The sequence below is a fragment of the Ipomoea nil genome, unplaced genomic scaffold (genome assembly GCF_001879475.1).
Source record: "Ipomoea nil cultivar Tokyo-kokei standard unplaced genomic scaffold, Asagao_1.1 scaffold1952, whole genome shotgun sequence".
NCBI classification, from domain to species: domain Eukaryota; kingdom Viridiplantae; phylum Streptophyta; class Magnoliopsida; order Solanales; family Convolvulaceae; genus Ipomoea; species Ipomoea nil.
The window spans coordinates 778,631-799,327 of NW_017618380.1; the positions used below are offsets into that span (position 1 = coordinate 778,631).

Below are 20,697 nucleotides of genomic sequence, written 5' to 3' on the forward strand. Positions count from 1 at the left end.
TTTTAAAGTTCACAAGACTAGATTTATTTCCAGTCATGTGTCGAGAACATCCACTATCGAAGTACCAAATTTCCTGCAAAATAGTTTACGCATTTTTAGGTACCCAACTTAATTTGGGTCCTTGAGTGTTAGTCCTTTTTGGTATCCAAATCCACCTAGTTCTTATTGATCCAAGATTAGGTGATTCGTAACCATTGAAAACATTGTAATCATATCTAATTTTCGAAAAAGGTTTTGGTGCCGGGTTTTGAAAATTGACTCGATCTTTTGGCACTTGGGAAGAGATTTGTTTGAGCCTATGAAAGGCATTAAATCTGGACTTAGTCCATGGTTTAGTATCATCAAACCAATCTTGTTCAGAGGGATAAAGTCTCCCTGCCCCAATCCTCGGAGTCCTTCCCGTTCTCCTATGAGGACTTTGTGCACTTGACTCATTGGTATGTTTCCATTTAGGAACAAACTTTTGCCTATTCTTTGACTGCATTGGCGAATTGAATTTTCTTTGAGGCTTCGGCCTTGCAGTAACATTTTTGGCATTAGCTTGATAACCAATTCCTTGTCTCAGTGTGCTATCTTGACCTTTTACAAATTTTACTACTTGGACTTTATTAGTTAAAGCAGTAGTAGAATTGGTCAATTTCTCGGAGGCTTGAGAACACGATGGATCATAACCAAGTCCGGTTTTATCACTTGAGGGTTTTTGCATATTTACCATTTTATCCATTATTTTGGATGAATGAGTAAATGTTGCTATAACCTCTCTAAGGTTGTGTTCTCTCACTTCCCTTGATTTACACTCTTCTTGAAGTCGAATATTTTCGTCTTTCAAGTCCCGTATCTCAGATAGAGCATTTTGCAATTTTTCATTTAATTGATCTTTTTCAAGAATCAGTAAATTATTGCGCTCCTTGATTTGCGAGTAAGTGTCCATCATGGTTTGACAATCCTTCATCATATGAAAGATAGACTCTTTAGAGAAAGATGAACTTACAGAATCAAAGGATTTAGATGTTACCTCATCATCATCTGTTTCGTGTGCCATAAGACATAGATCTTGACTATTTGAATTGCTTGACATGCTCATTCCAAATAGTGCATTATCATCTGTAGAGCTGTCACTTTCATTGCTAGAAGATTCCTCAGACTCACTTGTTTCTAGTGGGTCACTAATAAGAGCTTTTCTTTTGTCTTTCTTGTTGAATCTCCTATCCATGACTTTGGTTTCCTCCTGCACGGTGTTAGATTGATTTTTGCTCACCTTGGGATAAAGACATTCGGCCATAAAGTGTCCAGGTTTTCTACAGTTGTAGCATAAATTCGAATTGTCCTCCAAGGTTTCCTTTTTATGCCTTCGTGATGTGCTTGCTTTAGGAAAACTTTTGTGATTGTTTTTCCTCATGAACCTTTTGAATTTCCTGACAAACAAAGCAAAGTTTTGGTTATTTAATAATTCACTTTTATCTACTGACCTTGACGTGGATGGTTGTTCGGCAACTAGTGCGTTGTTCTTTTCTCCGTGTTCTTCCTCCATCCTTGACTTCATTTCAAACTCATAGGCTTTCAGATCACTAAAAAGCTTATCAGTTGATAGAGTCTTTAGATCTCTATGATCACGCATGGCAGTGACTTTCATGTCCCAACTTGACGGTAAACCACGTAGGATTTTGAGTGAGATTTCCTTTTGATTAATGTCTTTTCCAAGATCATTAATTTCTCCCAAGATTTTGGCAAATCTTGTTTCCATGTCGGTAATATTCTCGCCACTTAGCATTTTGAAATCCTCAAATTTCTTTAATGCTATTGTAAGTTTATTATCCTTTTCTTGTTCGTCACCTTCACCAATTTGGATGAGTGTCTCCCAAACTTCTTTTGCGGATTGGCATTTTTGGACTTTTGGGAATATCGTATCATCGATAGATTTGAACAAAATATCCTTGGCAATATTATCCAAGTTATTTCGTGTTCTATCTTCACGAGTCCAATCCACTTTAGGCTTTGCAACGTATTGTGGAGTATCACTTGTTTGTACAGAAGCAGTGTTCACTTGCAAGATTTCAATCGGACCATTAGAAATTACTTCCCACATTTCATCATGTAGTGCAGATAAATGTACCTGCATGCGAATTTTCCAATCATCAAATTTTTCTATAGAAAATAATAAATTTTGGGCAAGAGCCATATCTCTTTTCATCATCTTGATTTTTCGAGATCTGTCTAGCAGTCAAAATTGACTCGACAATCGATCTGATACCGATTGTTGGTATCAGTCAGAGACAATTTGACCCAAGTAGGCAACCCGCTCTGATACCAATTGTTGGTCCCGATAGGGTGGTAAAAAGTCTAGAGGGGGGTGAATAGACTTTTTAAACTTTTTCACAATGAATAACACTTTGGTAATTTCAACTCTAAATAACAAGATATGAAATTTAGATGCGCAGCGGAATAATTAAAACAACCAAGTGTTACGTAAGATCAAAGAGATATATCACATGCAATATTATGGATATGCTTGCAAAGGCTCAAATAATAAGTATGCTAATTTATGCCCACATGCATACGTGAAAGCTACTAAACCCAGATGAATAATTCGCACAATATAAGATGGGTCAGTCAAATATTCAACATGCAAGACAACAAAATATTTAAAGAGATGGTTCACTCAATATGTGTGTGGTGTCACGTGTGAATCAATGAGTGAGTCCAAAAGGAATTGTGTCTGCATGCACTTGTAAAGTCACATAACCCAAACAATAAGATAAATGAATAAGACGAATAGTAAATGGGTTAGTATGCATGCAATAATAAATAAAGGCAGTATGTAAATGAGAGAGGCAATTTATAGTTGTTCAGAGGTGGTGTAATCCTCCTAGTCCACTCTTCTCCTTTCACTCCAAGGAGGAAATTCACTATCTCGTTCACCCATATACAAATAGTGAATCAAGTGCACACAGGCACTTCCCGAGTGTTTTGCACACAGCTACACTCAATCCCGAGTATTTCGCACAAAGCTATACTCCCGAGTATCTCGCACAAAGCTATACTCCTACACCAACTAAGTGTTTTGCACCCAGCTACACTTAGCACCACCGAGCGTCTCGCACACAGCTACACTCAGCAACCACGAGTGTCTCGCACAAAGCTACACTCACGAGTGTCTCGCACAAAGCTACACTCAACAGGGTAGTGTCTTGCACAAAGCTACACTCAAACCTCTTTCTACTCACAGTAGAGGTAAGTTTAAGAGAAAACAAATTTCTCTTCTAATGACTTGAAGAATCTCTCGTGTAAGCTCAAACTAGATATTTCGAATTTTTCTCTTTGTGTATTGCGTTGCCTTCTCTGCCCTTCTTCATGTCTTCAAGTCTTCATGGTATATATAGCTGAAGAAGCTATATTACCGTTGTAGCATCAGTTGATCTTGATCGTTCATCTTGACCAGCTACACATTATTGCCAACTTGCATTGCGGTGATTTAATGCAAGAGATGGGCTTCCACAGTGAGTTTGAAAATCCTCACCTGACAAATCTTCAAAAGTCATACATATCGGCTCATCAGCTAAAACTTCTCCGAAAAATAATTACCTTATCTTGACGGATTCAAAATGATGAAATCTTCCAAAAGATTTTCTACTGATTCTTGCTTGAGTAAAAATTATATCTTCGTCCATTTCTTCTTCTGAAATGATTTGAGATGCATAGCAAGATATTTAAATGAGAAAGAAGATGTGTAGAAGAATTCACGTGCATCTTTCTTATCATGTCCACAAGCTTCCAAACTTGTAGTCAATTTAGTATGACATGTGTCCACATTGTAGCATGCACCCAACAAGTGTCATACTTATAAAGTTTATGCTTCCAATGGAAGATTTGATCACAAGTCCAATTAGATTTGTCTTCCAAGCTTATACCACTGCGCCATATTAACTCATTGGAAGATTTGATCATTTGTCTTCCAAGCTTATACCACTGCGCCATATTAACTCATTGGTTAATATTTCTGGATTTAATCTTTATTCCCAGAATGGCTTTAGTAGAATTTCACATTAATTCGTAGAATAATCCGAGTCTGCCCCTTGGTCGTCCCCATCTGCTCCTTAGTCGTCCCCTTCTTTATCTCTTTACTTAAAAATGTAGAGATTAAGTCTCGAACCCGTGACCTTTGACTTTAACAACCTTGTTCCTTATCCACTTCACCGCTTCATCCTTTAATGTCTTCCAAGATAAATAAATCTCAAATAGTAACATTCTGGATAAGTATATTTTGCTAAGAATTCGTAGATTTTTATGGCTTGACTTGGGACTTAGGCTAATAGACAACTAGACTCAAAAAAAAATATGGGGGTTCTAAAAATACAAATTTGGCTCATCAAAACTATTACATTTTATTCCTAACAAGGTTGAAAGTTGGTTTGTCCGTGGGGGCATGTAGTTGCCCGGAGGCATAAGGGGTGGGGATATAAGGGTGGCCTGGAGGTATAGGTTGGAACTGATATAAGGACGGAGGGGAGCTACAAGGTTGGAACTTGGTATAAGGTTGGAGGATGAATTGTGTGCTTTGATGACTACTTGCTAATTGATTGTATTGAATGCCCTAGTTGCCTCTACTTGTTATTTGCATGTTTATCTGCCCGTTATGTCTTGCATTGCATGTTTAGGGTGCCTATTAGTTCTCATAATTATTCTATGATATTGAGTCTGTTAATATGCCTTGAGTCTTGATCTTGGATTTAAACTAGAGTCTCGTAAGTATATATGTATTCCAGTTTCAAATGAGTTTCTTATATCTACCTATATTGTACTTAACGCGTTAGAGTGGGTTAGCAGCATTATTTGCTGACGGTTGTTACACCGAATGTTTTTCAGGGACAGTGAGTAGCCTCGGAGTGCCTTGATTTGTATTTGGGTATTAGTTATGGTTTATTCCTGGTTAGTTAGTTTAGCCTGTGAATCTGAGTTCTCCAGCTCAGATGTGGCATAGCACCCCGACTACTATGCCTAGTTTATGCCCTGTTTGGGAATTAATAATAGATTTGCCTTTATTCCATAAGCTTTAAAAGTTTTAAAAATTAGGGGTGTTACAGGAAGGCTTGGGTCAGTACCCGAGACACGGGGTACACAGACTACCTCGGGTATTTGTTGGGAAGAGAAGGCGGTTTCACTTCGGCCACAAGGCCAAACAAGAAGTTGCTAACCGTCGAGCAGAAATTGCTAGTTATGATTGTGTCCGACAGCTTGTTGCCCACCAACAACAAGAGCAAAGACGTGGGGAGCTTGGAGTGTACCTTTGCCTATTTCTTTAAGAATAAGGTCAAATTCAACTTGCCCGCCCTTACGTTGAAACACATGGAATTCTGTAAATCTAGCAACCGGCCCAGCCTACCCTACGGGATGATCCTAAGTTGGATCATGGAAAGAAAAGGGGTGGACCTAAGCCGGACTGAAGCCAGGCCCATGGGCAGGATGGTTTTCAATGCCCAAAACCTCCGTCGCAACGACATTTACTATGTCGGAGAGGGACAATACATCACCCTCGAGGAGGTTTGCCTAAAATCCCCTGAAGAACGACGGGTATTAGTGGATCAGTTGGAAATCTCCAACAAGAAAATGAAACGGGCAATGCAAGAAAGTGAAGAGCAGGAGGAGCAGGAAGAAGAAAGCAAGCCCAGCCAGCCTGAACCCGCACAAGGAAGGGGGAACGCGGAAGTCCGAGACGATAGGTCCACCAATGAGCGCATCCTCGCACAACTCATAAGACATAATCGGATCATGGATGAGGGATTCTCACGATGAGCTCATTGGATAGGAGAGTGGCGGCAATCGAGACCATGTTGGGCACGCGCGGAGCTTCGAGCTCGAGGATGGGAAACCAAGGTATGCTCGAAAACTCCAACGCTACTTGCCACCAACCTAACCGAACCCCACTCTATCCTCGTTAAAATGACGAATTTGAGCCACATTTCCTTAACCAAGAGACCAATTTGCATGACATCTAGGAGTAGGGGAATAATTTGTGCCTAAGCTTCGGGGACGAAGCTCCTTGTAAGGGGGGGGGGGGGGGGAGGGTGTAACACCCCGTGTTACGGCCTTTAATCCCGAATTAATTATTTAATTGATTCCGTTAATAATAATTAGAAAGGATTTAATTTGGTTAGGATTCCCTTTAATTAATTGATGCGGCCCACCATGGATCATGGACCCTTATCCTTAAACCAAATCCTTAATCCTATAAGAAATAGGATAAGTGGACCCTTACTATTCGGACCCTAGTTGGAACCCCTAAATCTATATATAGGGACTTAGGAAGCATTTAGAAACCCTACCACAGTTAATCCTACCACACAAGATATTCCCAGAGAGGAACCCACAGAGGAATCCCCCTGCCACCAAACGTAGGAGAATCCACGGGAAGAAGATCTTAGAGAAGAACCTTAGTAGCCAAGGATATTGGTTAGGGCTAAGAGGTAACCCATGTCTCGAAAAACCCTATTTTCCTTGCTATATCTTATGCATTGGCTCCGTTGATATATGATTCTGTGCTTGAATCTTGATAGAGCTTTGCCTAGGGTTTATATTGTGTTTATGTGATAATCTTGATGTTTATATGTTAATCTTGATGCTTATGTGATAATCTTGACGTTCTTGATACTATGATAAATTATATGAATGATCTTGTATTTTGATTATGTCTAGAGCCCTAGGGTTATAACGTGGATTTCGTATTATGATGTTCTTGGTATATTTGGGTGGGATTTCGCATGATCGGGTGTTGAGTCTAGCCTAGGACTTGTGTTTAGGAATTTTCATATAGATTTCTTGATGTTCTTGTGATTCCGGATGTCCCTGGATCGTTATATGGTTTACGTTGAGTCTTGGCATGTTTAGGAATCGTGTTAGGATGTATTTGGTGTGGTTATTGGTTTAATTCCATAAATTGAATACGTGGTGTTGTCGTTATGTGTTTGAATGTGTTTGGACATGGTTTCGGGTTCCACGAGAGATCCCAGAACCAAAAGTTGCTTGTATATCAATGGGGGGTAGGTGGGGGGGACTGACCACCCGCCACCTACCCGCTGCCCGCAAACACTGTTCCAGCGGGCGGTGGTCTGTCCGCCGGCCACCCGCTGGAATAGTACCCGGCCGCCCGCGGGTGGCTGGCGGGTGGTCCTCCACCCGCCACCTACCCGCTGGAAACCCAGCGTGGTTCGTGGTGTTTTTCGCCGTTTGATGTTTCCCCGTGTCCCGTTGTGTCCCGTTGTGCCCCATTTGTCGAGTATGAGTCTCGTTTGGTGTTTTAGGCATCGTTCTTGGATTTTATGTGTGATACATGTCATTGTTGTTGTGTCTTGCTTGTTATGTGATTATGTGTTAATTGATTGGATGATGATGAGTATCGTGGTCATTGCATAATGGCCAGTGTGACTGATGATGATGATGATGATGAGATTGTGATTGGTGGAAAATAAACTGTTGGCAGTTGGCATCACTTGTGCCCGGTCATTGTACTAAAGGTACAGACCATAGTGGTGATTGTGCTAAAGGCACACACCCACCTTAGACTTGTTTGCCGTTGAGCATGGGTCAGGTTACAAGCGCTACGGTGTCATGTTAGAGCTATATGCGCTAACCCCTTGATATTGGCACTAGAGGTGAGGATCATTGAATGGCACTGCGGCACCACCTTGATATGTTGGTGGTTGAAAGGTGGTTTGTCGGTGGGGGCATGTAGTTGCCCGGAAGCATAAGGGGTGGGGATATAAGGGTGGCCTGGAGGTATAGGTTGGAACTGATATAAGGACGGAGGGGAGCTACAAGGTTGGAACTTGGTATAAGGTTGGAGAATGAATTGTGTGCTTTGGTGACTACTTGCTAATTGATTGTATTGAATGCCTTCGTTGCCTCTAATTGTTATTTTTATGCTTATCTGTCTGTTATGTCTTGTATTGCGTTCTTAGGAAGCATGTTAGTTTTCATGATTATTCTATACTATTGAGTCTGTTTTTGTGTCTTGAGTCTTGATCTTGGATTTAAATTAGAGTCTCGTAGGTATATACGTATTCCAGTTTCAAAATGAGTTTCTTATATCTACCTATATTGTACTTAACGCGTTGGAGTGTGTTACCAGCATTATTCGCTGACGGTTGTTACATCGAATTTTTTCAGGAACAATTCAGTAGCTTCGGAGCGCGCTAGTTGGACTCGTGGACTTAGTTAGATAGCCCTAGCATTGATGAGATGGCCTGCATGCCTTGATCTACATTTAAATACTGATTACGCCTTGTTAGTTAGTTTAGCTTGTGCATCTAAGTTCTCTAGCTCAGGTGTGGCATAGCATCCCGACTATCATGCTTAATTTATGCTTTGTTTGGGAATTAATAATAGATTCACCTTTATTTTATAAGTTTTAAATATCTCAAAATTTATGGGTTTTACAAGAACCGCCCCCAAACCATTGCCTAACGCATCTACTTCCACTTTAAAAGGCTTCGTGAAATCGGGTAGACTCAAAACTGGACTAGAAGCCAATGCAGCCTTGAGATATTTTAAGGTATTATCAGCTTCGGGACCCCACTTGAAAGCATCTTTTTTTTAGCAGGTATGTAAGTGGAGCTGCAATGTTGGCAAATCCTTTAATAAATCGACGATAATAACCAGCTAACCTAAGGAACCCCGCAATTGTTTGGCGTTCATCAGAACTGGCCAAGAGAGAATTTCTTCAATTTTGTTGGGATCCATTTGAAGCTGCCCCTGACGAATGATGTGCCCAATATATGTGGTAGAATCTCGACCAAAATTGCATTTGGATAACTTCAAAGAAAAATGATTAGGTTGCAAACAACGGAACACCTCACGCACATGTGCAACGTGATCCCCATTGACGAGCTATAAATCAATATATCGTCAAAAAAGATGATTACAAATTTCCATAGGAAGGGATCCAGGATAGAATTCATGGCTGCTTGAAAAGTAGATGGTGCTTTCGTGAGACCAAAAGGCATGACAAAGAATTCATAATGCCCTTCGTGAGTGTGGAATGTTGTTTTAAAAATATATTTTTCTGCCATTCGTATTTGGTGGTATCCCGCTCGCAAATCCAACTAGGAAAAAACTGAGGCCTTTCCCAATTCATCAAATAATTTGTCAGCCATGAGAATTGGAAATTTATCTCAAACTGTGATGGCATTTAACGCCTGGTAATTGACACAAAAACGATAGGTACTATCTTTTTTAAGACGAGGAGAATGGGCTTCGACTTGGCCTCACTAGACCTTGGTCCAACATCTCGCGAACCAATTTCTCAATTTCAGCTTTCTGAAAATACGGGTAACGGTAGGGACGCACATTAACTGGTTTGGTGTTAGGTAGCAAATGAATGTTGTGATCAAAAGCTCAATGCGGTGGCAAGGTAGTGGGTGACTCAAAAATGGACTCAAATTCAAGTAACACTTCGTTTAATGGGTCTGGAATGGTTGGGAGGGCTGTTTGAATGTGAACTTGGGTGATGGGTTCGGCTGTATTTATTGGTTGTATCTTGTAGAGGGCCCTAATGTCAACCTTGGTAGCCATTGCTTGTAACTGATGGAAGGTTATGGGTTGATTATTGAGGACAGGCTCACCTTTGATCGTGATTTTCTTTGAGCCCATGTGAAATGACATAGTCATTGCCGAGTAGTCATGAGTGACACTTCCATGGCTTTGGAGCCATTGAACACCTAATACCACGTCCGGACCAACGATACTAAGAACATGCAAATCAACAATGAACGAATTTCCCTGCATGCAAATCTCTACCACTACTACAAAACACACTTACGATGAATGTGCAATGTATTCAATCAACGTAACACAACTGAGAGATACAATAGACCTGGAAGTCTAATCCTAACCAACTAGTCCTATACATCAGATAAGTAGTTAAGGACTAAATTAACTATAGCTCAAACTAATATTATGTTACAATAATAATACAAATGTAACACTGACTAACACTTACCACGGCAGTTATTTTTATAAATACACGGCGGTTCTTGAAGTGCCGTGTAAGTGACCGCCTTTGTAAATAAAAACTTTCTATGGCGGTTATTTGAACCGCCGTGTATACTTCTAAAACACGACGGTTGCTAACCGCCGTCTAATCTCACGATGTATGTCGTGTAATCTCAACAATTATATGTATAGACGGCACTTTTCTTGAGGAACCTCCGTCTATTCATATGTATAGACAGCGGTTCAATATAAGAACCGCCGTCTATACATATGAATAGACGGGCAGTTCAATGTAAGAACCACCATCAATACATATGAATAGACGGCGGTTCAATGTAAGAACCGCCGTCTATACATATATTTTTCACCTTAAAAGAACATAAGCGACATAGTATATCATTTCTGTAGTAGTGTACGTTCGGACAAACATGTTAGCATCCTAACGTATCACCGTTCCCAATATAGACTTTGAATGGCTTGATGACTTTTGTAGGTAATTGCAATTTCTCCACAATGTCTGGGTTTATGAAATTGTGGGTACTTCCACTGTCGATTAACACTAAGCATGGAGATTGCTTTATTTTGCCCACAAGACGTAGTGACCGTGGGTTGCCTGGTCCTGTCACTGTGTTAAGAACAGATACATCGCCAACAATGAGTTCCTCACTAGTAGGATCTTCCTCACAAGCAACTAGTTCTGCATCCATGGCTGGTTCCTCAACATCACCAATAAGCAATAGGAAACGACCTTTGCATCGGTGACCTTGCGAATATTTTTTGTCAAAATGGAAACAGAGACCCTTATCACGCCTATAACATATCTCCACTGCCGTGAACATCCGTATGGGCATGGCAGGGATCGTTGGTGCAGTAGGCGTTCGCAGAAATTTTTGGGCACTAGTTCCCCGAACGGAATACCCGAAGGTTGCGAATTTGGGGCTGGCCGAATTACGACCTATGAAAAACTAGAACCTTTGGGTTGCCAACGATTTTCCTCTGGAATGGTAGGAGGTATTGGGTTCCCGTGGTAGGCCGTGCGACATTCAGCCATTAATTCATTATAGCGAGCTTCATGAGCTTTGGCCAACTCGAAAGCTGCTAGAATGGACCTTGGTTTGGCTAATAATAACTCCCGTCATATGTGTAGTTTCAGCCCTCCAATGACATAGGAAACCAATTGAGACATAGGAAACCAATTGAGTCTCTGATACTCCTGTCACCTTGTTGAGTAATTTCTCAAACGCCGCTTGGCTAGTTCGGCCAAAGGATCTTCAAAATGCGTGGTACTAAACCGGAGTTCAACCTTCTCCAGGAAATCGTGCCACCCAAAAATAATGCAATTTCGTTTCATCCAACGAAACCACTCTGAGGCATCTCCCTCCAAGCAGAACCCAGCAATTTGCAACCGTTGGTGTCTCCGGAGTCTGGTGAAAATTAAAATATTCGTGTATGTTGAAGATCCATTGTTGTGGGTCAGCTCCTCCAAATTTTGGGATATCAAGTCTCATGCTACTGTGTTTCTGTACGAAGGCATTTCCCTCAAAAGAACCTTCATCAGTAGGGGTGGTGACGACGTTGGGAGTGTGGTATGGACGCCTCAAACTCTTGCTCCTGCACTACCTTAGCTTTCTCATGGTGAGCATGTGACTTTGCTTCCATCGAGCCCATGAAGGATTGGAATTGGTCCTTCCATTAGCTTTGCAGACGAGCTTCTTTGGTGGACAGCATCTCATCAAACATCTGCTTAAGATTTTGCATGATTACTAGAAGATCAGATGATTTTGACATCCTATTTCTCTGTATCACTCTTCTTTGTGTGTGTGTGTGTGTGTGTTTTTTCTAAGTACCGTACTTTTAATCCTCTCAATGAAAGTACCAAATTGATACGATCGCCCCGCAAATGTATCGATCGTTCTTTCGAGTAAGAACAAACTCCAAAAAACTAAATATTCAAGAATACTGTATTTCATTCATGTCCAACGCTTCTTATTACAGAGTTTTATATAACATGTAAAATAACTACTAAGCTTAAAAGTAAGATAAAAACTAAACTAGTGGATGCGAATAATCAGCAAGGTAAGCCGGCAATTTATGCATTCTCCTTGGCCTATCCGGCTATCCCTACTGAGTCCACGTACAGCAATACCACCACCCTTAGTATGCATGGTAGTAGTATCAATCATGGCAGTATGTTACAGTGGTGTATCCGTTTCTCTGTCCAATCTGGATGGAGAAACCCGTCGGCTTCTCCGTCAGATCGGACGGAGAAATCGCCGGTTTCTTCGTCCGAAACAGATGGAGAAGCCAGCGAAATCGTGAAACATGGACAACCAAAGCAAGAAGCGAGTGGTCTCTTCCATCCGCCTGGTCCAATCACCCCAAACTAGAGCACGCTGAAATTTGAAAAAGCTGGAAGAACTGTCCTACCGTGACCTGGAAGCATGTGGAAGCCAGTTGTGGTAGCCGCCGGAGCTAAAGTCATCAGAGAACCCCAGTTCTTTTCCTTTGCCAAAAAACATCACCAATGTATTTGAATATTTTAATGGCAAAATGAGGGCCATCAAATACGAAAAATACACTGCCACGAATCAAATTTGAAATCCATTTTTAATTGGAGCAAATATAGTAATATCCAGCTATTGGGAAAATTAAGAAATGCTCTCTAGAATGCTCTCTGTTTCACCAGAAAACCAACTGCCGACAACCGTATCCACGAAGGAGGAGGACCTCCTTCAACGTAGCAAAAAGAAGTCGAAATGCGATCTCTCATGATAGAGAAAGCGACCTAATAGAGGTGGAGATGATGAGGCTGGTGAGCAGGACGATGACGACCCAGACTACCCTGTGATCAAGCTTACGAAAGAGGAGAAGACTCGGATGAGAAGGAAATGGAAGAACATGCTGATGATAAAAGTCCTGGGGAAGACGGTGGGATATAATTATCTCCTACAACGACTAAGAACGATCTGGAACCCGAAAGCAGGCATCGACCTCATAGCCATCCAGAACGGTTACCACTTAGTTCGGTTCATGTCTGACATAGATTATGAATTTGCTAGACTCGGAGGACCTTGGACGGTGTTGAATCACTGCCTCGCCGTCAAAGAATGGGAGCCAGACTTCGAACCAATGCGCGATGAAACACAAAGACTCCATGTCTGGGTAAGGTTCCCGTGTCTTCCAATCGAGTATTATGACCATGAATTCCTGATGAGAGTTGGGAGGAAAATAGGAACCCCTAAAAAAGTTGATCAAGCCATCAACATGGCATCAAGGGGATTGTTTGCGAGGATATGTGTAGAGGTGGATATCACCAAACCGCTTCTTGCCAGGTTCACGCTAAAAAACAGGAGAAGAACTATCGAGCATGAAGGATTACACCTAGTGTGCTTCAAATGTGGCATGGTGGGGCATCGAAAAGATGGCTGCAAGAAGGCCAAAACCGAATCTGGTGGTGCGACGCCGGCGATTGGCGGCGCTGCGCCGATGGACGGAGACGAAAGTACAGGGGAAGTAAGGGGAGAACCAACATGGAAAGCTGGAGCGGACAAGGCGACAATCCCGGAGAATAGTCGACCGTTTAGTGATAAATATGGGCAATGAATGATTCCTAACAGAAAAAAGGGGAACGACCATAATAGGAGCTATCCGAAAAAAGGAAACAATAAGAGAAATTCTGGAAATGAGAATTTACATAGAAACCAGAGAAGTGGACAGCAGGCGAGGAATAAATATGGAAATGGGAATCACTTTAATAAGGAATGCTTTACCATCTGGGATAATTCTCGATTTGGGGCTCTTGTAAATCATGAGGAGGAATTGGAAAATGAAGACTAGGAGGAGGAGACATTGTATGAGAGGCCTGACGGCCAAACAGGGGCCCTTTTTTCCAGAAAAGGAAAAAGGCCCCAAGTCCAAATATCCGAGGCCCAAATCAATAATGACAAATCAAAGCAGGCTAAGGATAGTTATACAAAAAAGGGAAACTCGAAGAATAAGAGCAGGGAGCCAAGAAGAGTGGATAATGGTAAGGGACACCGAGGGACACATTGTAGTCCAAGGCTGTGATAAGGGGAACCGCATCACCAGAACCACAATATCAGAGGAAGGTCACGAGGTGGAGGAGATGTCCACGCAGGAGAATGACGGAACTCACCATTAAGACCCCCTAGGCACTGCCATGGATGAAGACGACCTAGGTGAATTTGTGGATTCGTTGTCGGAGATGGCTCCTGCTGACAGGCCGACGACGTCGGCCACTGCTGCCTTGGATCTTTGAGTTGCTCTTTCTCCTTTCTGGGCTCTCCTTTTGTTTTTGTTTCCTTATAAAGGTCATTAGTTGGAATTGCCAAGGGGCCACCTCTAGAGGAGGGATTTCCTCGACCTCCGTGTCCGTCCTCTTGTCCTTCCCCCGCTTGGTCTGGACCCAGACAACCTGCAAATCCTGCTCGGAGGCGGAGGCGGCCGGGTTGGCAGATGTTACATCGAGGGGCAGACCGAATGGAATGGTTGAGCACGCTGTTTCTTGCCCTGAGGCTCGGGCCTTCTTCCCGCCAATGGTGATCTTGGGCCAGGGACCGCTGGAGGATGTCGGCGCAGCCATAAAGCCCTTGTCGAAGCCCATACCTGAAATAGAAAAATGAAATAAGTGAGTACAAGTACAGATGGCCGGGTAAGTGAGCAAAGCGTCCTGCAGAAACCTCCGGTCGCGCCCTGAGAAAGGGGCGGGGGCACGGCTACGGTGATCGAGATCTGCCTAGGTTCGTATTTCTCGGGCAGATCATATCTGGGAGGCTCGAGGCGGGATGCAGCGAAGGCTTTCGGAGTCTTGAAGATATGGTAATCGTAGAACTCGGAGAAGATTTTGGTCACAGCATCCGCGAGCTCGGGAGTCTCGTCCGGCGTGATCTGCCCGAGGTAGTGGGTGGCCCATTCCCGGGGTACCGGAAGGCCCCAGATGTATTTGACGAAGAACAACCGTTTTTTCCACCCTCGGTTGTTATCCGGGAGGTGAAGAATGCTGCAAAGATGGTCGTGCGGCTGAGCTTGTAAGTACCCGGATCCATATCTCAGCGCGAGCGGCCGGACAGAGTAGATAAAATCGAACAACTTCATAGCGCAGGCAAGACCATGCCGGGCGCAGATTTATGGGAAGAACGCCACGATGCGGTGTGCGTTCGGTGTGACTTGCCCGGGCAGCACCCCGTAGTGTTCGAGGAAAGAAAGCAGGAAGGGCCTAAATGGGAAGGTTAACGGGGCCCTCAGGGAGTCGTAGTGCATCCAGAGTCAATCCCGGGTGGTCCTGTCGATGACGATCCCGAGCGCCTGGTCGGTGTTGAAGACGACCTTCCCGCCTAACAGAGACGAGATCTCCTTCGCCTCGGCCCAGGTAAGAATACTATGCTGTCGTCGGACCACCTCGTTGTTCAGGAAGACCAGATTGAGCCCGGACGCCGATGCAACCGGGACGGTGGAAGGTGTATGAATCGGATCTCTAAGACTCTCGACAAGCCGATCGCGCGAGGTGGGCGAAAAGTCAGGACGGGGGGCCCCGACGATTGTTCGAGGAAACTTCCCCGAACTTGACGGCTCGCTATAGATTACCCGAGGCGACTTTCCCTTGTTGCACGTCCCGGCCTCAACCGAGCGGGGTGCCCGGACCTCGCTTGTTTCGCCCTCGTCCCGGTTAACCTCTGAGCCACCCTCTTCCTGATTGTCCCGTGCGTGGGTTTCCCCCGGGGGGCTTCGCTCGACTAAAACGTGCCGTGAGCGGGCTTCTGTATAGTGGTCGATGAACTCGCTAGTAGTAGTAGTAGTGTCCCGTGAAGAGCTGATCGATGAGCCGGACTCGGCCCCGGTGGCGTAGTCTCGGCCCGATAAGTTCTGGCTATCGGAGCTGGACATCCTCTCTTTTAAGAGAAAGTGGAGGGGGGGGGGGGGGGGGGGGGCGTTTCAGTAAAGACGCCCGGGACGAGGCTTGTGGAGCGTAAAACTAACTACACAGTTATAAGGAAAGAGGGGAAACTGGATCTTACCTTTTGAAGGATGATAGCAAGTGTTGAGACGGTCGGTGGTGACGGTCGATCTACCCGGTTAGGCAAAAGCGGCGGTCGGGATTCTCTGGTTCTGAGTCAAGTGAAAAAGTACACAAATGGACCCCAAGGCCTCTATTTATAGGAAGGCGGAGGTGGGAAACCAGAATTCAAAAAACGCATGCGAGGCCCGGATCCCGAGGCGCGTGGATGGTTGACGCGTGGCAAGGCTTGTACGCGACGTTACCTGAACCGGTCGAGTTGTCGGAATGCTTCAGTGGTTCACCTGCCGGCCAAGTTGTCTTTCATCCCAAACCTCTCCTCGAAGGCCCACGTCGGGCTCTGGGCTGGGGGGACTATGTGATGGGGATTATACCTCTCCTCGAAGGGCCACGTATCCAGCCCGGTCAACAGTATGCTCCAGATCCGACCGGTCACCCATTCGTCTATCTCCCTACCTGTCGTTCAAGGTCATCCTGCCGGCCAAGTTGTCTTTCATCCCAAACCCCTCCTCGAAGGCCCACGTCGGGCTCTAGGCTGGGAGGACTATGTGATGGGGATTATACCTTGCACGTACATGTCATCCAGCCCGGTCAACAGTACGCTCCAGATCCGACCGGTCACCCATTCGTCTATCTTCATACCTGTCGTTCAAGGTCATCCTGCCAGGTCAACGGCACTCTCCCATTTCTGCCCGGTTGCCCGGTCATCCCTATGGTGCCCGACATCTTGGAGTTCTCCCACCGTTGGTGGCCGATGCCCGAGAGGGATGATCGGTCAGATCGGGGCCCTGTAGCTGTCGGAAGACATGCGCCACATGTACGACTGCATGCTCGCCTCCTCAAAACCCGGTGCATGAACGCCACGTGCCCGACATGCCGAAAGGCCGGGGGTCGCTCCCTAGGTCTTTTATAAATACCGCATTTATTGCCTTGAGGTAAGACTTTTCACCTACCTTAGACTAGACATTTGAAGAGGCTCCCGGTCATGTTATACGATCGGTCAACCTAATATTCTACTGTACTCAACTACAGTGATTTTATACACATCAATACTAACGAAATTTAGGTTATTTAAGGGAAGAAAATAATATAATAGAGGGTAAATAAGGAAAATCATTAAAAAATTACTAAAATCAAAGGGAAATTCTATTCACACCACCTATTTTGTTATTTGCACCACCTATTTAATAGGTGTAATAATTTTATAGGTGGTACAAATAGAAAAGTGTTATTTGCACCACCATCATTAAATATGGTCAAAGATTAATATTTATTATCTACTTTTTTTTAACAATCAAAATATTAATTAAAAAAAAAGTCACCTTCTCCGGTGAGAAGGCAGTCCCTTGCCTTCTCACCGGAGAAGGTGACGGTTCTTCTTCCACTTTTTTTTTATTTTTTATTTAATGTTTTGTAATTAAATTTTGAATTATAAATTTATTAATTATACCTCATAAATGAGGTTTGACCAAGATAGTGCAAATAGCAAAATGAACCTCCGTTCGGTTATTTACACCACCTATATAATTACTGAAGTTTCACATTTTCACAATTTCAAGGATACTTTATACCACTTTTGACCAAAAAGGGGATGAGCAAATAGCAACACCCAAATCAAAATAATATGAATCATTCATTTTTTTAAAAAAATACTCCCTCCGTCCCATTTTGTTTGTCTGATTCGGTTAACGAGGCTTGACTGAATCTATTTTTACTTCAATTTTTCATAATATTAAGTTTATTTTTAGTATATAAAATTTATATATTTAGAAACTACATTAAAAGTACTATTGAACATAAAAAATCAAATTTAAAAATAATTAAAAATTACTAAAGAAAATAAGCAATGAAGAAAGTGTTGGATTGACCAATGAATAGTAAACATGACAGGCAAAATGAAATAGATCAGAGGGAGTAATACTATTGACATTTTTTTTGTTCCCGTTAAATGTCTAACATTATTGACTCTTATTAGAATGGTAGATAGAATGGTAGATTTGGGGCTTTTACATAGTCCACCATATATGTACTTTTATTCATAAAAATATAAAAATAAAATTTATAAGGAGTAACTAGTAATTAACATTTCTCGTAAGAATAGTGTATTGAAACCTGAACTGGCCTGGAGCCAATCACCTATATAAACAATCTAATTACTTGATGTCTTGTTAATCTCCTCTCCAATAACCAGCTCACTCATCATATACTTCTGATCTCTAAGTGTAAGATGATGTATAATATAATCCCATTATTTACAAATGTCATTTTAATTTCTTTATCATTAACCAATCCCTTTTTATTAACTACTTTAGCAAATGGACCATGGAGCTAAGAGAATTGTCAATGAATTGAATCTATCTCACTGTACTATAAATATGACTTTATGACTTAATTCCAATGGTCCTCTGACTATATTGATTTTTTAAAATTAGTCTTGATTTTAATTTAACACTTTATGTCTCTTGTCTTTTAATTTCTTTCTAATTGAGGCCCTTTCATAATATTACGGTAAAGTGAATTTTAAATAAAAAGGTAAAATAGTTATTTCATTTGTCTAATGTATAATTCTTTGTATTTCTTCCTTGTATACGCGACTTCATAAATCAAATTCAATTAATTGCTTAATTCCCAATGAAATTTTGTTCTTCGAATAAATTTAGAGATTAAGCAAATAAGTGAATTTGATTTTCAAAGTCGCGTATACCAAAGAGAAATACAAAAAATTATACATTAAACTATTGAAATGATTATTTTACATTTTCATTTAAAGTCCATTGCACCATAATCTGATGAAAGGACCTCAATTGAAAAAAATTAAAAATCAAGAAACAAAAATTAATTTTATAAATCATTATAATAGAAAATTAAAGTTTGAGAATTAATTTTATAAATCATTATAATAGGAGGACATTGCTGAAATTAACTCCTATAAATATTAATTAAACCACTTTGCTTTTTATCAACTTCGATCAGCCATGGGAACTTGCAGAGTAAGGGTAAGATAAGCTCCAAAGATTTTTTTTTTTTGAACATTTTATTTCACCCTCAAAATAGACTTTGACATGTCGATCTTTAAAAGAAAGGTGCATCATCTTCTTCTTCTTCTTCTTCTTATTCCATATTACAGTAAAGGATCCTCTTCCCTGCTCAAACTAAAGTAAAACAACACAGCTAGAGAAGAGTTAAATTTTCCTGGTATTGGTATTGGTATTGGTAGTGTTGGGGTTATCTTCATCAGTCTCAGCCATTCCAAACGCATGCTTCACTGCATCAGTTGCCCCTTGGGCCATGCTCTTCACTTGCTCCCCCGTCTGCTGCAGAAACCCACCGGTCTTCTCTTTCCCCGCTTGCGCAGTCTCCTTCGCCGCCTCTGTCATCTCCGCCGCCTTCTCCCTCGTCACCTGCGCCGCCCCCATAGCCTTCTCTTTCGCACTCTGCGCCGTCCCCGAAGCCTTTTCTTTTGCACTCTGGGCCGTGCCGGAAGCCTTCTCTTTCACACTCTGGGCCGTGTCGGAAGCCTTGTCCTTCGCCGACTGAGTCTTCTCGCCGGCGCTGCCCGTCGTCTGCTGCGCCATGCCCGAAGCCTTGTCCTTCGCTGTTTGGGCCTTGTCCTTCATGCTTTCAATAGTTTGACCAGTCTTCTCCTACAATTCATAGTACCCAACTAGGTAATACTAATATGGAACAATCTAATCAAGTAAATTAGACTGTTGCGTTAATAATCATAAAATTATTAGATGAGAGCAAAACATAGTACCTCAGCTCGGCCCTTGGTTTCACCAGCTCGGTAGGTTTGTTCGTGGGAAGCCATTGTTGCCTCTTTGAGTTTCACGAACTGATGGTGTATGTTTGCGATGAATTGAAGATGAATATGCGAACACACTCTCTCTCTCTCTCTCTCGATTACAGTGAATACGATGATGATGTTGTGATCGTTGATTCTCAGCTTCCGTTTCCATATATAGATAGGGGAGCTTGTTCTTGTGTTACCACGTGTGCTGCTACGTGACACGTGTCATGACACTTGCTGTCCTCTGGTTTGCCCCTGCTTTCGAGTATTCTTAGCCATTTGATCGCCTCTTCTGTAGATTCCATCGTCGATAAGATAACAATGTGGCCCACTGCACGCAAATACCATGCCCCATGTGGCAGTATATCACAAATTATACTGTACACTATGAATCATTATAATGATAAATGTTTATTTTTAACAAAAGGTTTATTTTTGAGAAAATTTCACATTCCATCCTTGAATATTATATATGAATCATATTTAGTCATTGATTATTAAATTTTTTTAATTAAGTGCATGACTATGTATGTAATCTGTATCACATTTGGTTTTGTTGTCAAATTTCACTTCTGGAAGGAGTATTGCATTTGTTTCTTGCAGAAAGAGCACTCCAGGCAATAATTGGCCGAGAAATTGGACGGTAGGACTAAAAGTAATACAAATTGCATACTCATGGACCTAATTATAAAATTTTAATTGGTAAGGACCAAATGTTATTCATGTATAATATTCAAAGGACCAAAAGTGAAATTTTTTCTTTATTTTTAATAAGTTGAAGGTTTATTTATAGGTAGTATACTAATAAATGAACTTCCTATATATTAAAAATGAACATTCAATATATTGAAAATGAACTTTTAATATACTAAAAATGAACCTTATGCTA

The 20,697-nt window shown here is 42.1% G+C and overlaps 1 protein-coding gene across 1 annotated transcript; it reads right to left on the minus strand.

The window, feature by feature from the left end:
• Positions 1-19,009: 19,009 nt before the first annotated feature.
• On the minus strand, positions 19,010-19,938 carry LOC109146938 (late embryogenesis abundant protein 2-like). The gene is made up of 2 exons (XM_019294588.1): positions 19,776-19,938; positions 19,010-19,662 (listed from the first exon to the last, which is right to left on the minus strand). The coding sequence occupies exons 1-2, from the start codon at positions 19,827-19,829 to the stop codon at positions 19,201-19,203; spliced, it is 516 nt and encodes a 171-aa protein (XP_019150133.1). The 5' UTR covers positions 19,830-19,938; the 3' UTR covers positions 19,010-19,200.
• Positions 19,939-20,697: the final 759 nt, after the last annotated feature.